The sequence below is a fragment of the Netta rufina genome, assembly GCF_964035555.1.
Source record: "Netta rufina genome assembly, chromosome: 2".
Taxonomy (NCBI): Eukaryota; Metazoa; Chordata; class Aves; order Anseriformes; family Anatidae; genus Netta; species Netta rufina.
The window spans coordinates 16,395,079-16,415,667 of NC_140124.1; the positions used below are offsets into that span (position 1 = coordinate 16,395,079).

Here is a 20,589-nt window from a genome sequence, read left to right on the forward strand (position 1 = left end):
TCTAATACCACAGGCAGTGTTAAACGAGTATCTTGAATGGAAATGCTTCTTGAAAGCGCATGCTTTGTGTAGGCGAGGCCCATCCAGTCCAGCTAATTAATCTCTCTGTGGACCATGGAAAAGGCAGGATGGAAACTCAGTCTGCAGAGGAATGGAAGCTGTAGAAAGTCGCACTGCAATGCCAGTGCCACACTAAAAACCACCCCACTTTCCTTGAATGCAGCTCTCTTCACTGCTGGTCCACAAATACTAAGGACCAAATGGAAAAACTGCTGCTTATTGATCAGATCAGACTACCTGTGATGAAAAGAGAACGGCCAGGAGAAAGAGAAGTAGGAAGGAAGGGAAATATTTGAGATCAATAGCACTGAACAGAGAGAGTCCAAAAAGAACAAGTGAGGAGAAACGCGTGTACCTGCAGCAAGCCCATCTTGCAGAGTGAACATGGCAGAGCAGTGTTTTCCAACAGGGACACTAAACACTTGAAGAGACAGTTAAAGTGTTAAAAAAGAAAAATAAATGACATGTAATTAAGGATTTTATACATGTAATTAATTTTATAGCAGCATCAATCAAGCTGCCTGCTAGATGTGGAGAACTAGGCTCCATCTTTTCATTTCGGAGCGGCAAGGAAGGTAACTTCTGGAGACCATGATTTTACCTCCTGGCACAGGTTAGCCTTGTGTAAATCCTAATCCTTGCTTGTCTAACCCCAAATCGCCCATGAAGTTTAGGATAATTTTGTACTAGAAGAGAGCCTTGGTGGTAACTTTGTGATAAGCAAGACAAAGCCTTGGGAGCAGCAAGTTTTCCGGCGAGCAGGATGATTTCACTGTTGAAACTCCCGAACTGTTGATTCATCAGATTTCAAAAGCAGCTCAGGCTGGAAATCCTAAACTTGCTTCAGCTGAACCCAGCGCAGACCTTTAACTAGCTTCTTGGCAAAATTATTGAAATGGAGATTATTTTTTTATCCATCTTTCCTGTTCCAAAGGCACAGAATCGTGTCAAATAAAACATAGCCTGGACCCCCAAGAGAGTATAAATTAAACTGAATTTAGAAATAGAAGTTGCAGGGAGGAAGCCATGCCCTGCTAGGAAGACAGCTCCTCGTCGGCCACCGATCCCGCGTGAGCACCAAGCACAGCTCCCCTGCAGCCAGGAGAAGTGAAGCAGCAGCCACACGCCGCATCCAAGCTGGCAAGCTCGGTGGTACAGCAGAGCTGGGGTGAAATCCTGCATTTACACCTGAATTCGTGTCTCTGCTGGTGCTGTGCAGCTCTGCAGCTGAGACCAGCACAGGCGTGTGCACCAGGCTGCCCTGCAGAGGCACAGACTTCTGCTGTCATGTCAACCCTGTATTCACAGCCTTTTATTTTCCTACAGATCCTTTCAGAAAGTCATTTTTAGGCAGGATTTAAATGTCAAGGGAACTTCTGCAGCAGGATGAGAGTATTGGCTGGGTGTTTCCAGGCTGAACTGGTGAGAACAGCTTCCAGCTATGAACAATAAGGTGGAATCACAGAATATCCCCAGTTGGAAGGGACCCACGAGGATCATTGAGTCCAACTCCTGGCTCCGCACAGGACCACCCAAAACCAGACCCTGTGTCTGAGAGCGGTGTCCAAACTCTTCTTGAACCCCAGCAGCTTGGTGCCGTGACCACTGTCCTGGGCAGCCTGTCCCAGCGCCCGACCACCCTCTGGGTGCAGACCCTTTCCCTAACCCCCAGCCTGACCTTCCCCTGTTGCAGTTTCAAGCCACGACAGCTCAGCAAATGATGAAGATACTTCCAATATTTGATCAGTCTTAAATAAATGACTAAATCCAGGACAGACTCTCCAAAATATAAATGCTTATTTTAGCAAGGGCTCTGATTTCCCTGGTTGGGGATGGCTGCATTTTAACACTATCTTAAAGAAAAACAGAACTTGGAGCAAAAAAAAAGAAAAGATTTCATAATACGGGCAAGGGCAGCCCAGGAGGAGCTCCTGGCAGTAAAACACCCAAAGCTGGTCTGTGGTCTTGGCTTTTGCCACTTCTCTCTGATCGCAGTAAGCTCAAGTGTACAAAAGATGATAAAAACAATAGAAATATTTGAAAGTTTTAAAAGGTAAACCCAAACACCTTATAAGAGGCAAAGTTGTTGATTGATAATGTGTGATACAGTCAGATACCTTTGGATACTTCAACAGGTCTCCAGCTTTAGCAAGGAGGAGGGACACAGCTCAGCCAACCTCTGGGCTTCGCCACACCGCTGGCTGTGGTAAGGAGAGGAGAGGGAACGAGGTTATCCATGGAGGGAAAATGAGCCTGCAATTGTGTGGCAGCACAATTCCACTCGGGAAGTGAGATGGAAAGGGCCTGTTAAGGAAATGAGGATGAGAAGCATGTCTGAAGGGCGAGGGAGTGAGATCAGTAGGAAGGCAGCGCTGAGGTGAGAACAGAACTGTGTAGGTGATTTCTTCTTACGTGGCATGGTGACAAACCAGCTGGGGAGGCGACAAGTGTTTTTCTAACAGTCTCTTAGGTTTCTAACATCACTCAGTGCTTTCTCACAGCTATAACCTGCAATTAAGCGAGGCAGGGGTGGAGAGTGATTGAGAGAAAGGATGCAGGGTGATGGGAACGAGAGAGACTTGATACGAACGAACAGATCGCACCTCAAATGTGCGGGTGGCAAGGTGTGCAGCCTGGGGGACAAGCAGGAGGAACCAGAGCTCTGGTGCTGCCACCACGGCACCGTGGGAATGGCAGACACGGGGGCAGAGCTCACGTGGTGGGAGAGTGGCCATGGGTGGACACGAGCTCCTCAAAGAGCTCGAAGGAAGGGTGACGACCCAAAGGTCTCCTCCAACCTGAATTATGCAGGGATCTGAAGTCCAAAGGACAGAACCCCGCAGGAACTGTAGTTTTGAAACTGAGGCAGAGGAATGGGGCATCTGGTACCTCCTACAAGTCCCAATTTTGGGGCTGTCTCAGCCAAGAGCACCATGCACAGGTCCTCACCCAGCAGCTGGCTGGAGCCATGCCTTCAGATCCCAGAAGAGGAACGATGGAGCAGTGGCAACTGCAGCAGAACCCACTCCTGCAGCTCCTGTGAGCATTGGATATCTAGGGGGGGAGAAAAAAAATCCCTGGCAACAAATGTGACCTTGAAGTTAATGTCCCAAAGAGCATTTTCTCAGGGCAAGGAACTTCCAAACGTTTCCAGTTTCCTTACCCAGTTCAGAGTCAGGGGACATGAGACTGCACTGAAAAGTACTCCCAGCGAGGGGAGGGGGCAGGGGGTTAAAAATGTGTTTAATTTACGGATGTTCCCTACACCTGTGCACATTCACGAATGAAGCGTTTTGGCCAAAGTCATGCTTCGGAGTGGCTCAACTGCGTAAGCAAATTGCGAAGTTTATTGGTATTTGGGTACAAGCATCCCGTGTCTGGGTGTTAAAATCCTTCAAGTCTTTCTCAGCTACATGAGAACGAAGCCTCCAGACCCTTTCACCTGCCTTGGTGCCCTCCTGTGGATGCCTTCCAGCACCTTAACATCCTTTTTATATTGTGGAGCCCTGAACAGCACACAATATTCAAGGTGAGGCTGTGCCAGCATTAAATATAGCAGGAAAAACACCTCTTTTGGCAGGCTGTCTTTACTACACCCCAAAATGCTGCTGCCAACCAGCACCCCCAGGTCCTTCTGCAGAGCTGCTCCCCAGCCACTCGTCTCCCAGTGTGTACCTGTACCTTTTCCTCAGTCTGAGTTGAGGATTTCTCCTCGTTGCCTGTGGAATAACTCCTCTCTGCTACCACCCTGGGCAGGTGATCAACAGCAGACACCCATGACAACATCTGCTTTGCTGTTCTTTCCCTTAATCCTCCCCTGGAGGCTCTCCACCACACCACCCCTATGTGGAGATCCCTGTGGTACCCGTTTTGTTTGGCTGGACAAAAGGAAACTTGCAAGTACTCAGGTACCACCCTAATCTTCAACAGCTTCAAAGTCTGCTCGGGAAACAGGAGAAAATTTATTTGGGTTCTCTAAGGATTAAGGTAGCAACAGACTGCTCACCACACCAGTGCCAAGCTTGATATCAGAAGGTTTTGTTAGCACCAGTAACAAGTTACACCAAACTTCATTCCAGCCTCCAAGAAGTTCACACAGCAGCACAGGGATTTAAGTAGAAAGCAAAGTTTGAACATCAGTGCTCAAAACAGGTAATATGAGAATTAATTCCTGTAACTAAGATAAAAACTGTTTAAAGTCATGTGATAAAATGTTTATGAACGTGAAATGGATGCACATGAATATTATTTTAAAGTACAAATAAATTAGCATCGCATTGATCTGTAAGAGGGTCTTCATGCCACTCAAGATGTCATTGATCAGATTGCTAACTGTGAACAGTGCTTCTCCCTGCCCAGGGGTATTTTACAAATACTTTGGAATTACTTGTTAGTGCACAAATTATTTCTGACAAATACACCTCTGGGAAAAGAGAATACTCTCTTCAGCTGCTAATACCAACATACCAGTTCAGACTAAACCAATAGAAAGTCCACACAAAATCATGTACCACTAGTGAATTAAAGAATCTAAAAATATTGATGTCTATGAGTATTGTTTCTTTTTCAATATGGCATCTGTATGATAATGTCCGAGTTACAGTCATCTCTTGCACAGAATTTCTTTAAAGGGTGTTGTTTAACAAACAGCAGCCTGTGTAGTTGTTCTCATCGTGCCTGCCATTTAGTTTTAATGCACGAGTGGCTCTCAAACTGGACAGGTAGAATACTCACAAACCCGCCTGGAAAAAATCTGACATTTGACTGCTCTCTCCCCATTTCTCTTTCTGTCCTCCTTCCTTCCAGCCCTCTTCATCTTCCTCTAAAACATTATTTTATAGCGAAAGCATAGAGAACTCAATGCTTTCTTTAAGCCAACAATAAACATTTCTCACTGGTTTAGCTGATCTGGAAGAGGGACAATCAGCACTCTGCTGAATATCTGAAAAATAAGGCAAGACTGGGGACAGGACTCAAAACACGTTATGTGATTCCCTGTGGACCTCTGTAAAGAGCAGAGAGATGCAGAGATCATTAGAGGAAGGCTTTGGTGTTGCCTAGCAGGCAGGAACTTTGAGGGGAGTGATTAGGCAAGAAAAAACTCCTACTGGAACCTGAAATACAGGCTTAAAGTGAAACTGAAGGCAAAAGGAGAAACATGAGTGCATATCAGTGAGAACCAGTCCTATGGGTATAGAAGATAAAGAATAGACTGAAGAAATTTGAGAACAGGTGGTAAACACGAGAGCAAACCCACATTTCCAACACAAAACAGGTGTGCTATTCTTGGAGAGCAATCCAGTATGAAGCTGCAAGCCCTCCTACCTAATTCCATTCTCTTTATTTTTGTCTCGGCACTATCTATATGAATCAAAACCAATTACAATAATAGATGCACGCACTTGGGTTTTACTGGCTCCCAGAATGTGGTTGCAGTGGAAGCAATGGCTCTAACATTTGTCTTCTTTTAACATGTGGTTTCACTGGAAGGTGGTTGCTTCTTGAGCTTTTCCTTAACGCATCATTTGGATGTTAACCACGAGAATTCCCGAGGGCTTCTGCCCTTGCTGCTTTTGTCAGTTTTTTTTTTTCTTTTTTTTAAAGAGTGAAGGATATTTCCAAAATATATCTGTAAAACTTGCCTTTTAATGTTCTTCATTCATAAAACAGATGGAAAAGTGAAGAGTAAGGAGGAGGTAATGTACAGCAGGAAAGCAGACCTGTACAAAGAACCATCACAATGAAAACCAGAGGTTACCTGACTCTCCATTTCACCATAGTAGAAATATTAAAAGTAATGTTCTTCAGACCGTATCACATTTAATTCCTAAAACAGAATAGCAGCTACCTTGGTTTTGTGCCGAAAGTCACTTTCCCACTGCTTTTTGTAGGTTGCTTGCATTACTTAACTTTAAGGAGTCTAAAAGGCTTCTGATTGTTTCACTTCCCATTCCCTTTGTCCTTCTCATCTTGTTTGTATTACTTTTTCCAAATGGTATTAGTAGGGCTGCCAGTCCCCAGGGCTCTTTATTGATCATTCGCTGAGTTCTATCTTCCTTCTGTAAAATCCAGGCACTTTCTCGGGCCATAGCTACAAATTTCTCCAGCTGTGGCTGATTAACATTCTTGCTGATATTAAGGTCTTGTTCAAAGGGATTCCAGATATAAAGAGGAGACGACTCAGGTTTATTTACTTCCTTTCCCTGCAGATAGTGTAAAGGAAAAAAACACACAAAGTTGCACGTAGGCATTATATGCTGAGCAAGTAACAAATCACTTGAGTGATCACATCAGCGTTAGGAGTATTCCATCCTAGTAGAGAACTTTTTTGGGGAAAAAAAAGTCGATTAATAATCAAGTTAATTTTCCTGTCAATCTAACTGTACGAGTCTATTCTCTAAATCCTCTTAGTGGTTGTTTTCCTTGCCACATAGAGCTTAGATTTCCTTCAAGGCAAAGAACGTACAACTTACCCTGCCTTTTTGGCCACCCTCCCATTTGCTTTTCCACAAACCTCAAACCTCACTCGCTGCAATCTGCTCCTCTCTCCATTTGTGTACGGGCAGCACGAGTGTGTCATATTAACGTGCACAGCCCAGGCTGATAAACTACTCCAAGCACTTAATCTGTTCAAACCATTCCCCTCACAGTGCTCACTAAGAGCTACTGTAACAAAGCAAGACTGCTGCCTTGGCTGAAATTCCCCCCCAGTTCAGTTTGGTTTTTAAGTAGAGAGCTATTTGGGTCACAGTCCACTTTTGTGCACTCGCTGTAGTACAATGCAAGCTGTTGACAACTACATAGTTTGCTACTTAAATGCACTTCCCATCACAGCACTTATCAGTGCTCCCTAGCTAACTGGCTCTGCATTACAGAACCTCTGCAAGCTCTAGGAGGAACCTACCAGCTAATCCTCTTCCAGGAAGAGTCTACATACTGATACATCATACCCTTGGTCCCAGGGCCAGGACTAGTTAAAGAGAAAAACAGCAGCAGCACAGACATTTCCCCTGTCCAGGTCAGGCTGTGGCATGTGGGGGGCTTTTGCTCATTTCTTAAGCCTTAATGGCAAACAAAATTTACCCAGCTTAATTAATTAGTTTCCAGGATCAGCCTGTACTGGCAAAAAACCTTTTATGCCAGAAAGTGTTGCACTGAAATCCCTCCTCCTCTAAGCAGTCCATCAAAAACAAGTGCTAGTTAAGGTACTTACATATATGCATGTCCATTACACTTGCACACACACACACACACACACACACATCAGCAAATAATATAACTGATATGTAACAACCAAAGTGACAGTGCAGCCCTCTTGGCAAGCAGAGAATGATCACACGTTATCTGTCACAGAAATTCAACCAATAATGATGAGAGATTCAAATTCACTTACCCGTCGAAGATTTAAGGAATTCTTCCTGAAGTCAAAGTTTCCAAAATACTCGAAGAAGTCACAGAGCAGCTCATCTAAGGGAAAGAAAACCAAGAGCCAACAGTAACATTAAGGAAAAAATTATTTTCAACACACAGAAAAAGGGAAGTTAATGAAGATTTACCTACCAAGTGTTTCTGTATTTTTTGTAGGGTTAATCTTGCTTAAATCGCTAACAAATGAGCAATCATATCCTCCAATTATATGCTTGTCTTTTTCATCTGAAACAAAGATTACAAGAGTATTCTGAAGTGATAAACAATAAAATGCCATTGTATGTAATCAGATTCAAATATGAGACATGACTGAATCCAATAAATACTATTATATTGAACACAGCAAATTAGAAGTTCACAAGTGCATTTTAACCATTTATGTTGAATCTTAACCTTAAAGATTGAAAAGAAAAATATTTTTTTTGACAAGCAAAGGAGAGGAAGCATGAGTAGATGGCATATTTTCAAAAACGTCCAGGAAAATGGTATATGATACCTTTATATCTCCAAAGTTAACTAACAAACCTGATACCTCTGGATACAGAGCTTTATAATACACAAAGCAGCACAAATTTCTGAGGTTAATAGTTATTATAGGGCATCATTAATCACACCCAAAACCTCCACACCTCTTTTTCTGTAATGGTATTGACATTTCTACAAGCATGTTCCTATGACATGTTTCATTCTGAGTATAAAAATTCCTGATTTATTTTGAGAACTTGTTGGTAACTGCTGATGGAAACATTTAACTTGATTTTCCAACAACAGAACACAGACCTTTTTCTCTACTCAAAGCTTCCAAGGAAGCATGTCAATAAGCAGAAGAAATAAGCGAGGAGTCAAGAATCTGGAATGTCATTCTCCAAGCTTTCATTCAATTTACTGAAGATAACACATCCTGAAAGCTATGTATGAAACAGCCAGAACACCAACAGTCTCAAGGATATTACAAATTGTGAGAAAAAAGTAATATAGATACATCTGGTGTCTATAAAACAACAGACATCGCATCAATCTGCACCAAATCCTTAAAAACTGCAGAGACATGAGATCTCACAGGTCTGCTGCAAAACAAAATAAACAATAAACAGGCAGCGTGGGAGCCCTGGGCAAATAAATCACTTCTAGTTGTCTGAGGCATAGAACAAGCCTAACCCCTGTAAGCAGAATTTAGCATTGCACTAGAAATGCAAAACTAAATCTGTTTTAAGATGCATTATTTTCACAAAAAATACAAGTGAAACTTGGGTGTTCCTTCAAACTTAAGGCACAGAAAACATACATTGGTGTTTGAGAGCATACAGAAATGGCTTGGGTTTATTCATAGCTTTACGGAAGTTAAAATAAATGTGAAAGTCACTTCAACCTCTTTGATAAACAGCTACCCTTACCTGCCAGTTCTTTAAGCTGGTCTAGTGTTGGAATGATAGGTGGTGATCTCTTTTGCAGAAAAAACATGACCATCATGGTAAGAGAGAAGTTTGTAATCCAGGTACCAGGAATGCTATTGGTAAGTCCATGAACACGGGCCCAACATCGCAAACTGAACACCAGGGCTCTCACACGGGGATCAAGAGTGCCATAGATGTACAAGAGTTCTGAACTTCTGATAGCAATACTGAGGAAGAAAAGCAAAGGTACGAGAGGTAAATAATAAGAGAATGGGAAGTACCAGTTGCAGTGCTGGCTGCTCTGCCCTAGCTTATCAGTTATAAGGGAAGATGATATCTATTAAACAACAATGATCAAACAAAAGAACAATAAAAACCACTTTTATCCATTAAAGAATAGAAAAGAATGTCTGAAATCGTCCAGGATTAAATATCCGATAACTTCCTATAAGAAGAGTACAGTTTAGGCTAAGTAGTAATATTACACTTGTGCTGTTTCCTGTTTCCTTGTTCCACATCACAATGAAGAAGAAAAGAAAACCCAAAAAACCCATCACATACTTGGAGTTAAACTATGCAGGATCAAGGCCAAAACCATATAGAACTTAGCCACAATTGCCTTTGGAATGCTTTAGATAACGTGTCTATTCTAATATATTATATACAAACTAGAAATTCTTTTACAGTCTTATTGTAAAGACTGATCCGTTTGGTAATTTTCAAACGACCAACATTTGAAGCTTTATATCCTTAAGTTTTTGACAGCACAAAACAAACTTATTAATTTTAAACCATAAGTGTTGAAGACATTATTAATGTGATCAGAATGAATTTGAAGTTGTTCTTCAGCAAGTTCTTTAAACAAACAAGCAAAAACTGCAGCTGAAAGCAGCAGCTTCGCTTCCAGGTGCTTGCTCTCATTCCCACAGTGCCACATCCACCATGCTGGTAGTTGTTCGTAATAACTAGCCCAATCCAAGTCCTGCTGCAAAACAACTAATCTGGAAGGATAAAGGCTTTTAGATGGATCAGCTTTGATCCGTTTCATCACATGGTTGTACAAACACTCTTGCAGTCTATGAATGGGAAGGCAGTGAAAGGCAGGGAAAAAAATGGAAGCAGGATGTGAGAGCAAGACTTAATTTGGGGTCAAATTTAGTTTAAATTGCTTGTTGAACTACTGTTGCAGGAATTTTTACTCCCAGTCTTACACTGAATTCCTCTAAAAACCCAGCAAAGCATTTTGCAGAAGTTTGCCATATTGAAGTTTTGTAATACCTGAACTTCTAAGATTTCAGCTGTGAAATGCTTCCTTGTGTCTGTAAGATTTCTGTTATTTCTCCACAATAACAAGACACACACAATCTCAACCAACCAAACCTTTGGCAGGGAATTACAAAGTTTGCACAGAACTGCATGCTGCCTCTCACTGTGGCTGCACGTTTGAGAGCAGAGTTATTGTAAGACGTTTGCTCAATACTGTCCTAACAACTCCTGCATATTCTGAAACAAACCTTTGGGTAATTCAGAAAATTCAGTCTACATCAGGTGTGATTAGATGCTAGACAAATCACAACATCTGTACTAGCACTGTATCTGTAAGTCATATCAGAAGAATTTTGAAAGATGATCACTCATATTCTACCTTTCCCTAGCACTAATATAAAGGGTTACATACTTTTTTTTTCAATTATGTACTTCACGCCAGTGCTACACGTGTACACTGATTTATGTATTACAAAGTAAGTGACAGCAAAACAAACTATATGCTTGACTATCACCCACTGGTTACCTACAAAAGTGAAAGCAAGCTGGAAGAGGAGTAAAAGATGCAAAGGGAAATATTTCTAAGAAGGCTGCTCCCTCTGTTGGGCACTACCGTGAAAGGCCCTAATGACAGTAACATTTCAGGCTGTTTTCTGAAGCAGTGGGCTGATTTGTCATTCCTGATACTTTGCCAGCAAACAGGTGGACACAGGCCCTTAAGAAGCAAGAAGGAAAAAAAAAAGACCCCAAAATAACTAAGAGTCTAATGACCACAAAGCAGCTGAAAGACAATAATGAAAATTAGCATGATGCTTAACCTGAAGCAATCAAAACAAGCTGTGCGCCCACATACCTGAAGGGAAGTAGTGACTGAAGAACCACGTCTGCTTTCAATTCCCTACATGCCAAACTTACCATATAGAGTGTTTTTCAGGCCTGCAGTTTCAGCTTTCAATTGTTTACCATACCACAGAAAGAGATCTTAATTTAACCACATTGGAAAACTAAGATCTGGAAGTCAAAAACATCCTTTTCAGACCCAACATTCACATTTGCTAACAACGCAGAACTGGGTAGCTTAAACTTTTTTCATGACAAGTTTCCAGAACATAAGTGCATCAGTATTCTGCATAAAATGTTTAAAACCAGGCCTTACCTGTTGCTCACGGACAGATCACACTGGAATCCTGTTGGCTGATGGGCAAATTTCACCAGTGGGCAGCGAGCATTGAGTATCTTCTGTATGCTCACGCATCCGGGACCAAAATTATCAAGGCAATCACCGATCACAGAAAGAATTTTCTGAGTTGCTAATCTTTCTGATGGCAATCTTTTCATCTGATACTCCATTTCAAAGGGACCTTTTTTCTAACACAAGATTTTTTTTTAATAAGTTATTAGTTCTGGAACTAAAGAGACATTTAAGAATAGTTCTGAAAGACAATAATTTGCAAAGGAGTCTGAGCAATTACGAGTTGAAATATAATTATTCAAAGCAGCCTGCAGAGCTTAAAAAAAAAAAAAAAGGTAAAACATTACTTTCTCTTTTATTTTCTTTCTCAGTGATTCATTTTTTCCAGGTTAATAGTGAGTAACTTACTGTAAAGTTACTTGTTTAGATGAGGGTATAATGCTACTACACTGCTGTCTACAACAAGTCATTCTGGAATTCCCAAGACAGCACAGACTGACTGAAAAGAGCAGCATACAATTAAGTTAAAAAGTAAAAGGGACAAAACATAACCAAACCACTATTAATTTCTAACCACCAGTAATTCCATTTCATATCCTCAAAGTAGCAGTGTAAAGGAAAATCACTTTTAAATTAAAAAGCTTAAAAAAAATAGCATGCATATCACTTAATGCTTCAAAATGAAGGTAAGTTTCCTTAAAACTTAAAATAATTGCTTCACACCTGATGCAGATTTTTCAAAAAAAATAAAGAATTTGTGCAGCTGCACTCTGAGATCAGACATTAATTTTCCTGTAGATATTTTAATTGTCCCATTTGCAGTTAACACCCAAATAAACTAAGTCCATACCCATGAAATCTCTGTTCTCTTTATCCTCTGTTTTTAAGCCCCAACTAATTTTGCTTGCTGATTTGACACCTGACAGTGACTTATCCTCCCCTGGGAAACATGTAATGAATGCAGTGTGAATGTGTATGATACAAAAAGCATTATGCAGCGACCTAATTAGTCTTCTAAGACATAAATAGAGGAGGTTACTCCTGTTGTCACCGTGTTAGTGCACAGAAAACAGGCACTCAAAGACAGGTGAAACAATTTGCGATCACGGACCTTGCAAATCATCCCATAGACTTACTCAGGAGCTGTAGTTGTGTCACTCTGATAACTAAGGTGACCCTTCCTGCTCTCCTCTTGCCCACATTCCTCCAGCCAGCCCATGTGTTTGAGCATACCAGGAAGAGTGCTCCTTAATCCCATTTGGCTATGTGGCTGCATGCTACAGCAGGACCAGCTCAAGGTGTAAGAAGCTTATAGCTACAGACATTAAGGTAGGTAACAGGAAAGAAGAAGATGGAGAATTGGCTGACACTTGGGTGTGCTGGTGTTTGTAATTGTGTAGCAAAATAGAAAAAAATAAAATAAAATCACAACATGCCTTCCCTGGCAGCAGCTCAGTATCTCTAAGAAGCTGGATGAAGACTTTTTTGTAATAATAAAGGAGATGCTCTTAATTGGTTGGACTTTCACATGGAGCTTTGGTTCCTCTTGTGGAGGATAAAATACTGATACTCATGCCCTGTGGCATGGTACTCAAAAAAGCAGATACAGGTAAAGTAAACTACTTCTTTGGGGTAGACTGATACACATCCTCAAGCAAGAAGTGCAACATTTAATACAATAACTTACTCTAAAACTATCACAAAACTCTGTTTTAAGTCATTCCCTAATCTCCCAAACTGCTTGCAAGTTAACCACACCACATCCGTGGTAAACACTGCACTGATCATCTGCTCTTGGTAAAGAACACTCTGACTTTTACTGCCACCTAAGTCACAGTCACTGACCTTTTTTGCCACAAGATGTGGTAAAAATAAAAGTATGATTTAATGTAAATAGATGCTGAAATGCCTGGTCCTCTGTCACTGCTGGTACCTCCTGAAAGGCTGCAACAATTCGGTAGTTCAGAAGATAGATAACCTTCCTCCTGCTGCTGCATCATCCTATAACTAACGCTACCTTCCTCTGCCTCTGCTCGTCCTAAGAAAGACAATCAATGTATGGTTATTAGAAACACAGTTTGCCAGGGAAAGTATCGTATCATTGTCCCCATAAATCACGCTGCCACCTATATGAGATTTTTGCCTTCCTCTGAAGCATTAAGCTGTTGCCTATTATGGGAGGTACTCCACATCTTGTTTCCCTACGAAGAATAAACCTCTCTAGGTGCTGCCACCTTATTCTCCTCTACTCTTTGGCTATGCTTGAATCAGGACAGGAGTTGCACTAATGATTTTTACAGTCCTTTGCAAGACAATGCTTTAACAAACCTTACTTCTGTGTATACTTTCACCGTGATGGAGCAGATCTGCCCACATTTTAACACTCTGGAGTTTCAACACCACCAGCGAGATCTTCCTCTTTAGCACATAAAGATGACATCTGCATACAGGACAAAAGCCTCGCTGCACCGCAGAGTGTAAATATGCCGTGCAGCCCCTTAACCTGTCCCATAACTGGGAGCCAGCAGTGCAAACAGCATCCCTGCTGGCCTTTGCTGCAGCAGCCCCACCGCAGCAAGTCTGTCAACTGCCCACAAGTCCTCACCACTTCTAGTAACCCAGCCTGTTCCCACATCTCTCTGACATTTATAACAGAAGTTTTAAATAGTGCAGTTCATTTAGGGAACGATGACAGGCAAATAGCTCTGGACATGCACTGCTAGTTTGGTTTTTGTTTGCTTGTTTTTATTTTTCTTGCAGCGATTGCTGCAAATGGATGACAAGACAACTTAAAAGAACAACATATACAACTATCTGTCCTCACGCTGAGGGAGAACACTCCATCTCTTTGGTGCATCTCGTAACACTCACTAGACCACCTTGATTCTCACTGCAGAATTTTTCATGCCTGGAACTGCTGCCATTTTGGTACACTCCTTGTAGTTTTCCTGTCAACTATGTGAATCCAGTTCAGCTAAACTACGACTGAATAAAGCACGTTATACAGCCCAGTTCCAAAGAACCTTTCCATAACTCACTGGCAAGTGCAAATTATGGGCGAAGAAGCATTCTGAAACAAAATTTGGTGGTGGGAAACTATTTACCCAAGTAAGATGTGAGCTGAAATGTCTCTAGCGAGGCTAAATATTATGACTACAGTGGATTAGTTCTCCTCCTTATCTTGTTGAGACTTTGCATCTTCTTACATGTAAAGAACATGTAAAGAAACACTAGTAAGAAAAGCTTGAAGAATTTCTGTAGTTTTACTTTTTTTTCTGTATTTTTCTTAAAGTTTTCTGTAGTTTTAATCTATTATTAAAATGTTGTTATTCATTATGTCAATTAAAAAAACCTCCTTTACCTTCACCTCAATTTCAGAACCGTTTTAGAAGCACAGTGAAGTTAAAGTGAGAATCTCTGTCCCCCTCCTCATATAAAATAATCTGCAGTGACAGGAATCACTCCATTAAAACTGAATTTATCAAGTACACTGTAATACTGCATGATGCCTAGGCATGCTGTCACTTCAAAATTCAACAAAAGGAGAAAAAAGTTATTAAAAAAATGGGCAACTGCAATTACACTTGCCTCCCTGCTTGATTTGTAGAAGTTTTTCAAAAGGACAAATGAAAAGTTCACTATACAAGAACAAAGGATGTCAATGGTCAAATTTTGTTCTTTTTCTAAAATGAATGCACTAAAATGTTTCCTAGCACTGGTATGGGACTTCTGCACAAGGATGATTGATTTGACATCTTTTCCACCTCTCAAACATTAAGCAATTCATTTTAGGTATAGTCATTTTTCCTCAAAATTTATATTAACATTGTCCCGAAGTCCGCGTGCTCATGCAAACCACACACTTACCAATCCAAGTCCATTGTTAATACTAGTCTGACTGAAAAAATGATGCATACATATAAAAAAAAATGATCAAATCACATGTTAAGATGTGGGTAAGATGATTTTAAGAACTAAGATTTACAGTGACCACTGCTTTTTATCCTTACGTCTGGTTTATGATTCTGATTTCATCTTCTATTATAAGATTGCCTTCAGAGTGTGCATTTTCCTTAAAAGGCACAACATGAAAGAAAGATTTTCTCTCTGCAGAGCATCAATACCAAAGAAAACTGCTACTTACAAAGCATGCTTTGAAAACAGACATTTTATATTTGTTTTTTCCTCAAAACTCAGGAGGCAACTAAAGTAAAGGGTTCCTAGATTTTAACCTTTCCCACAAAGGCACAGTGATCCTATCCCTCAGCTGACATATCTGCTTTCGTTGTGTTTGATCACTGCAATAATACTGAAAACTAGGAACGTCTGAAGGCATATTTTAAAGAAAAATAAAATACATGGTAATATGCAAATAGTACAGAAAAGCTAAGCAAATTTTCAATCTCCAAAAGCTTAAGGCCATCATCTTTTTTTTTTTTTTTTTTCTTTCTTTTTAAGGAGAACAAAGCTAGCTTCCCCAAACTATTATCACATACGTAAAAAGGCAGCTTTGGTAATTAAATGATTCTGGCATTTTCAGAATCTGTGAAGAACTCCAGCTTCTCCACAGGACACTTCTAATCCAAATCTCCCTTCTTCTTGTCCTGATTTTCACCTTTTTCTTTCATATTTCCTTCTCCAGTTCAACAGGACATTTACACTATCCACAGTCAAAAACCAATAGCAAGAGACGAGCCTTCCAAAAAAACCTTGTCTAGCCTTTTCCTATTCATTATGCCTTCACAAACCTGGACCACAACACAACCTACTGTAACCATTACAACTGGGAGCTGCTCCAGTCCCAACACCAAGCACGTGACACTTGGCTACTGCACAGATTTCAGTATCCCGGTACCAGTGAAGACATGGTTATGAAGAAATTTAATTGTTGCTGGACAGACACCATAAACACGAACGGTGCCACCTGCAACTACTCACCAGTATTACTCCAGAAGGTCTTAACACACTCTTATGTACAGGTGTATGTACTCTAGTAATGTAATAAAGTTTCTATAGCAAGTGAGCTCTTTAAACCTAGGAAAAGAACCTGACAACCCTCCCAAAATGCAAATGCACAGAATTATTATGTACCAGGACACGGAGGACCTTAAAAATCACACCCAAGCTTTAAAATGGCATGGGTGAAGCCCAGCAGCTCCAGAGAAGAAAAAACAGTGATAATAAGAAAATTGGGAAGTGTTGCTCAATCAACTTTGGAGGATGAGGGTTTTCTTCACAGTGAAGTCCACCCTGACAGTACAAATGAAGTCTGGAAAAACAGCAAATTATTTTCTCCCTATTACAAGGAAGAACGAGGATCGAAGATGCACGGCGTAACATTACCATTTTTGCAGCATGCTCTTGTGTGTCACGGAAGTCCAGAAACATGTCCACATCGCATCCCAGTTTGCCAAAGGTGTTCACTGAAGAGCCAAATGGCTTTACTGTGCTGTCTGGAAAATATGCACGTGCAAAATCCTGAACCAGGGAACAGGCCAGAAATCGGAGCTTGATATTTTCTTCGGTGAGCTGATACTCATTCAGCAGAATGTACATTTGACTGCTTATCTATTAAAGAAAATAAATACTGTAAAAATACAAAGACTACCTTCTATTAATATATATTTTTCTTCTACTTACTATCATTGCAATTATAAGATCTTTATTAGTTTCAAACAGGTTTACGTCATATTGAAAAAGCGATTTTGACATTTAAAATAATTTTCTCTATTCATTTGAAAGTATGAGAACCACTGACACAAAGTTCTAACAGAGATTTTTTTTTTTAATAGAAGTAAATTGCTTTATATGCTTCACACAGCCACTTGCAAATCTTAGGTGGACATGGATCATTTTTGTTTGAGAAAACTCTAGAAATCTATACTTACACTGTCTGCCTTATGAAGTTTTTGAATAAGCTCGTTCACTGGAATGTGAGACTGAGGGGAGAGATGAACTGGTGTTTCTTCAGCAGTTTTAGCCACTGGGTTTTTCAGCGTGAAGGTAAAAAGTCTAGATTTAAATGGGACGACATGATGCTCTACAGCCTTTGGAATTCCAACAACATCTTGTAATGAGGCTACGCTGCTCTTTTCAGAAAATTCTATTAAAGCATGGATACCCTAAAAAAATAAGAATGGAAATAGACAGAGTTAGATAAACACACACAAGCCTTGAATTTATTGTACTGACATTACTCAGCCATTTGTGGTAGCACTGGGACATTTTAATGAGAGAGTCACAAAGCTGAATACCAGCTTCTGTACCTCAGCACTTTTAAGATGTTTTTTTTTTTCACAAGAGGACAAGAAGATGTAAGGCATGCTATTCTTGGTAGTAAGCACTACACATTACAATTCTGAAATCTATTTACGTTCACAACTGTAATGTTCATTAAAAAAGTGAGCTCTATTTTTAGGATAATTTACAGTGCTACGTAAAAGTTTAAGATTTAATGTAAAGCAGGTTGCTAGAACCACTTACAACAGCTGTTGCTTAGCTAACTTACAAATAAAAATCTGTTGCTCAGCAACTTGTAAACATTAATAAAGACAAAAGCTAGATTAACATATTAATTGTCCATAATACGCTTGACCTACATGTATGAGGCCTTGACCAAATAAAAGCTTTTCTTTTTTGTCCGAGTGTACATTTCAGTTTACATGGTTAATAACTTACCCGATTTTCAAAAAAGAAGTGACTGTTAATTTTTCCATGACTGGATAAATACTGCAGTAATTTTTTTTCATTAAGTCTTGATGGGCATTTAATTAAAACAGTTCGTTCCGCTTGCTCCAGTCGTTCCGTTTGAACCTCTGTGAATGTCTTCTTTCTGGTATTGACTTCAGCATCTGCAAGAAGAAATGAGCATCATGTGTATTTTTTTTACATAAAGATTTAAAATTGATTTTGAGCTCCTCTTCTGGGATTGAACGACTACAAGTTTTGCTTTGTCTCTTCGAGAGGATCACAGCAAAACAGCAAACAAAGAATGAAATACACGGAGAAGTGCCTATCTCTTACAAACAAACATGTTCTCTAAGAACAAAGAATAGGAAATACAGGATGAAAACAACACTGACTTTCCTTGCTGCCACAGGAAGTTTGATGATACAAAGAATCTTCGCTCCTCTCTGATTTGCTATTCACCACGAACAACTCAACATGTATTGAGTCTAACACCAAGGTACCCAGCAAGAATACGAGGCAAAGCCAGACCTTTGGCAAGCTGCCCTAAAAAGACACTTTCTCTCTGCTACCACGAAAATAGCACTTTCACCTGGGGAACAATTCAGCACTTGCTTCTTTTAACAAGTTACCACCTTCTTTTACAGTAAACTCCTACACAAAATTTTCATTTGATACTATCCTTGCATCAACTCACATCAATTTAACCACAGATCAGTCATATCTTGCTACACTACTGGCAAGGTAAATTGCTGCTGACAGCCTACAGAATCAACACGGAAATAAGACAAGTTGGAACAGGCAAAAAACACTGAAAAGTTGTTTTTTTTGATTGCATCTAGGCAGAGGGGCCACAGCCCAAATCTGAAATCATAACCACATCCCTGTGTAACTCAAATTAATCATCTGACCACATCCCACTACCACAGGCTGGAAGGCGCTCCCTGTTCGTACAGCCATCCATAACCCAGACTGGGAAGCGGGAGAGCATGCAGTTACCTTCCTGTGGCTACAGAGAAGTTCAACAGAGAGCTCCTTGTACAATATTTTTGATTTTGAGGAAAACGTAGCATTTTGTAGACTCAAGAAAACCTTATCAAATCAAGCTTGCTACTATTTATTCTAATTTAAAAGGAGTATTTTTATAATCTCTTTGTTTCTTGTGTAAGCTTGCAAACAAACTACACAAAGCAGTTGTTTCAGCTGCTTAGTTCTGCACAGCACTTTACATCAGAAGAAACACAAGTCACAGCACGTCAGCAATGGCTGGTCCTCACCAGTTCTTGGCTTGCACTAAGAACACGGTGACAATCGAGTGTTTCAGCAGAATAACTGCTTTCTCTTAATTTACCTCTAGTCCATCTCTATGTGTAACATTTTTCCTGGGGGAGATGAAGAAGCGTATGGTGACTGAGGTGCTTGAGCAGTGACAGGTCCCACGGACCGGTGCCACAGCCAAGAAACGAACACAGCCCTTCTCGCCCCTGCAGCTCTCTGTATGAGGCCTGGCTGGCTACACACTTCTCCCCTGATTTAATTCCTATACACGTTTAGTTACTACAGCAGAAGATGCTGTAGGCACCTGGCAGTGCTCTGCCATCTCCTCCTGGCTCTGAGCACAGCACAAACACCAATGACCGCATCCAAAGGGCGGCTGTGCATAGTCTGGCTGTACATGCCGCAGCCCACATTGCCTTCTTCCCCCGTCCCGTACAACATTCCCAGCTAGTGCCAGAGCTTTGCAGTTATGGTAAAAAGTCCCAGAGCAGCAGCAGTGGTGCTGGGACCGGCCCCGCCACCCCCTGAGGTGCTCACACACACCCTGAGGCACCATCTGCACGCTGATCACACAGCGAGACAGGTGGAAGGATTAAATTTATACCACAAAACAACAACGTTTCACCCAAATTGGCTCCTTAACCCAACGTGTTACATGTTCACTAGCTAAAGGATACAAATAGCGAAGGATTTTTTTCGTGATAACACAGCCCAACCCCCCCCACACACACACACACTGCATAAAGCTGCCCCTGAAGCCCTACACCACCAACCCCCACGCACAGCCCCAGGGCATTACGGCTGGAAAAGCCATCCAGGATCGCCTGCTCCCTTCCCCTCCATCCCCGTGAGGCACAGCCTCTGCTCCCCCGTCCCCCCCGTACCCTCCTGCGCCTCGGCCGCCCCCCCCGAGCCGAGGCGGGCCGTGGGCGCCCTGAGGCGGCCCGGCAGCAGGCGCAGCGCCCGCCCGCCCGCTCGCAGCGCCATGGCCGGGGCCGGGGCAGCGCCCGCAGCGCGCAGCCGCCGCCCGCCGCCTACCGACGGCAGCCGCCGAGGCTCAGCACTCCCCCGGCTGGCGCAGGCCTGCCCTAATGTTATTTTATTTATTTATTTATTTATTTATTTATTTATTTATTTTTGGGGTGGAAAAGGAGAAATAAAAGAGTTTCGGGGGTGGGTGCCCTCGGTCTGTGTCACGGCGCCCTGTACAAGGGGTGGAGAGGACACGCTGGACGCCGCTGGCTGTGGTGTGTGAAGGCAGTCAGGGATGTAAAAGTTTGAGGC

General features: G+C 41.4%; 1 protein-coding gene across 2 annotated transcripts; it reads right to left on the reverse strand.

Moving 5' to 3' along the window:
* Positions 1 to 4,003: 4,003 nt before the first annotated feature.
* MTPAP (mitochondrial poly(A) polymerase) lies at positions 4,004 to 20,341 on the reverse strand. 2 transcript variants are annotated; one of them, XM_084282016.1, is made up of 10 exons: positions 20,190 to 20,341; positions 18,019 to 18,191; positions 17,229 to 17,462; positions 16,684 to 16,908; positions 11,305 to 11,516; positions 8,883 to 9,109; positions 7,621 to 7,713; positions 7,454 to 7,527; positions 5,909 to 6,263; positions 4,004 to 5,780 (listed from the first exon to the last, which is right to left on the reverse strand). In XM_084282016.1, the coding sequence occupies exons 1-9, from the start codon at positions 20,290 to 20,292 to the stop codon at positions 5,928 to 5,930; spliced, it is 1,677 nt and encodes a 558-aa protein (XP_084138142.1). In that variant the 5' UTR covers positions 20,293 to 20,341; the 3' UTR covers positions 4,004 to 5,780; positions 5,909 to 5,927. The 2 variants fall into 2 exon arrangements, with proteins under 2 accessions (XP_084138142.1, XP_084138141.1); XM_084282015.1 differs by having other exon boundaries at positions 4,004 to 6,263.
* Between the last annotated feature and the right edge of the window lie 248 nt (positions 20,342 to 20,589).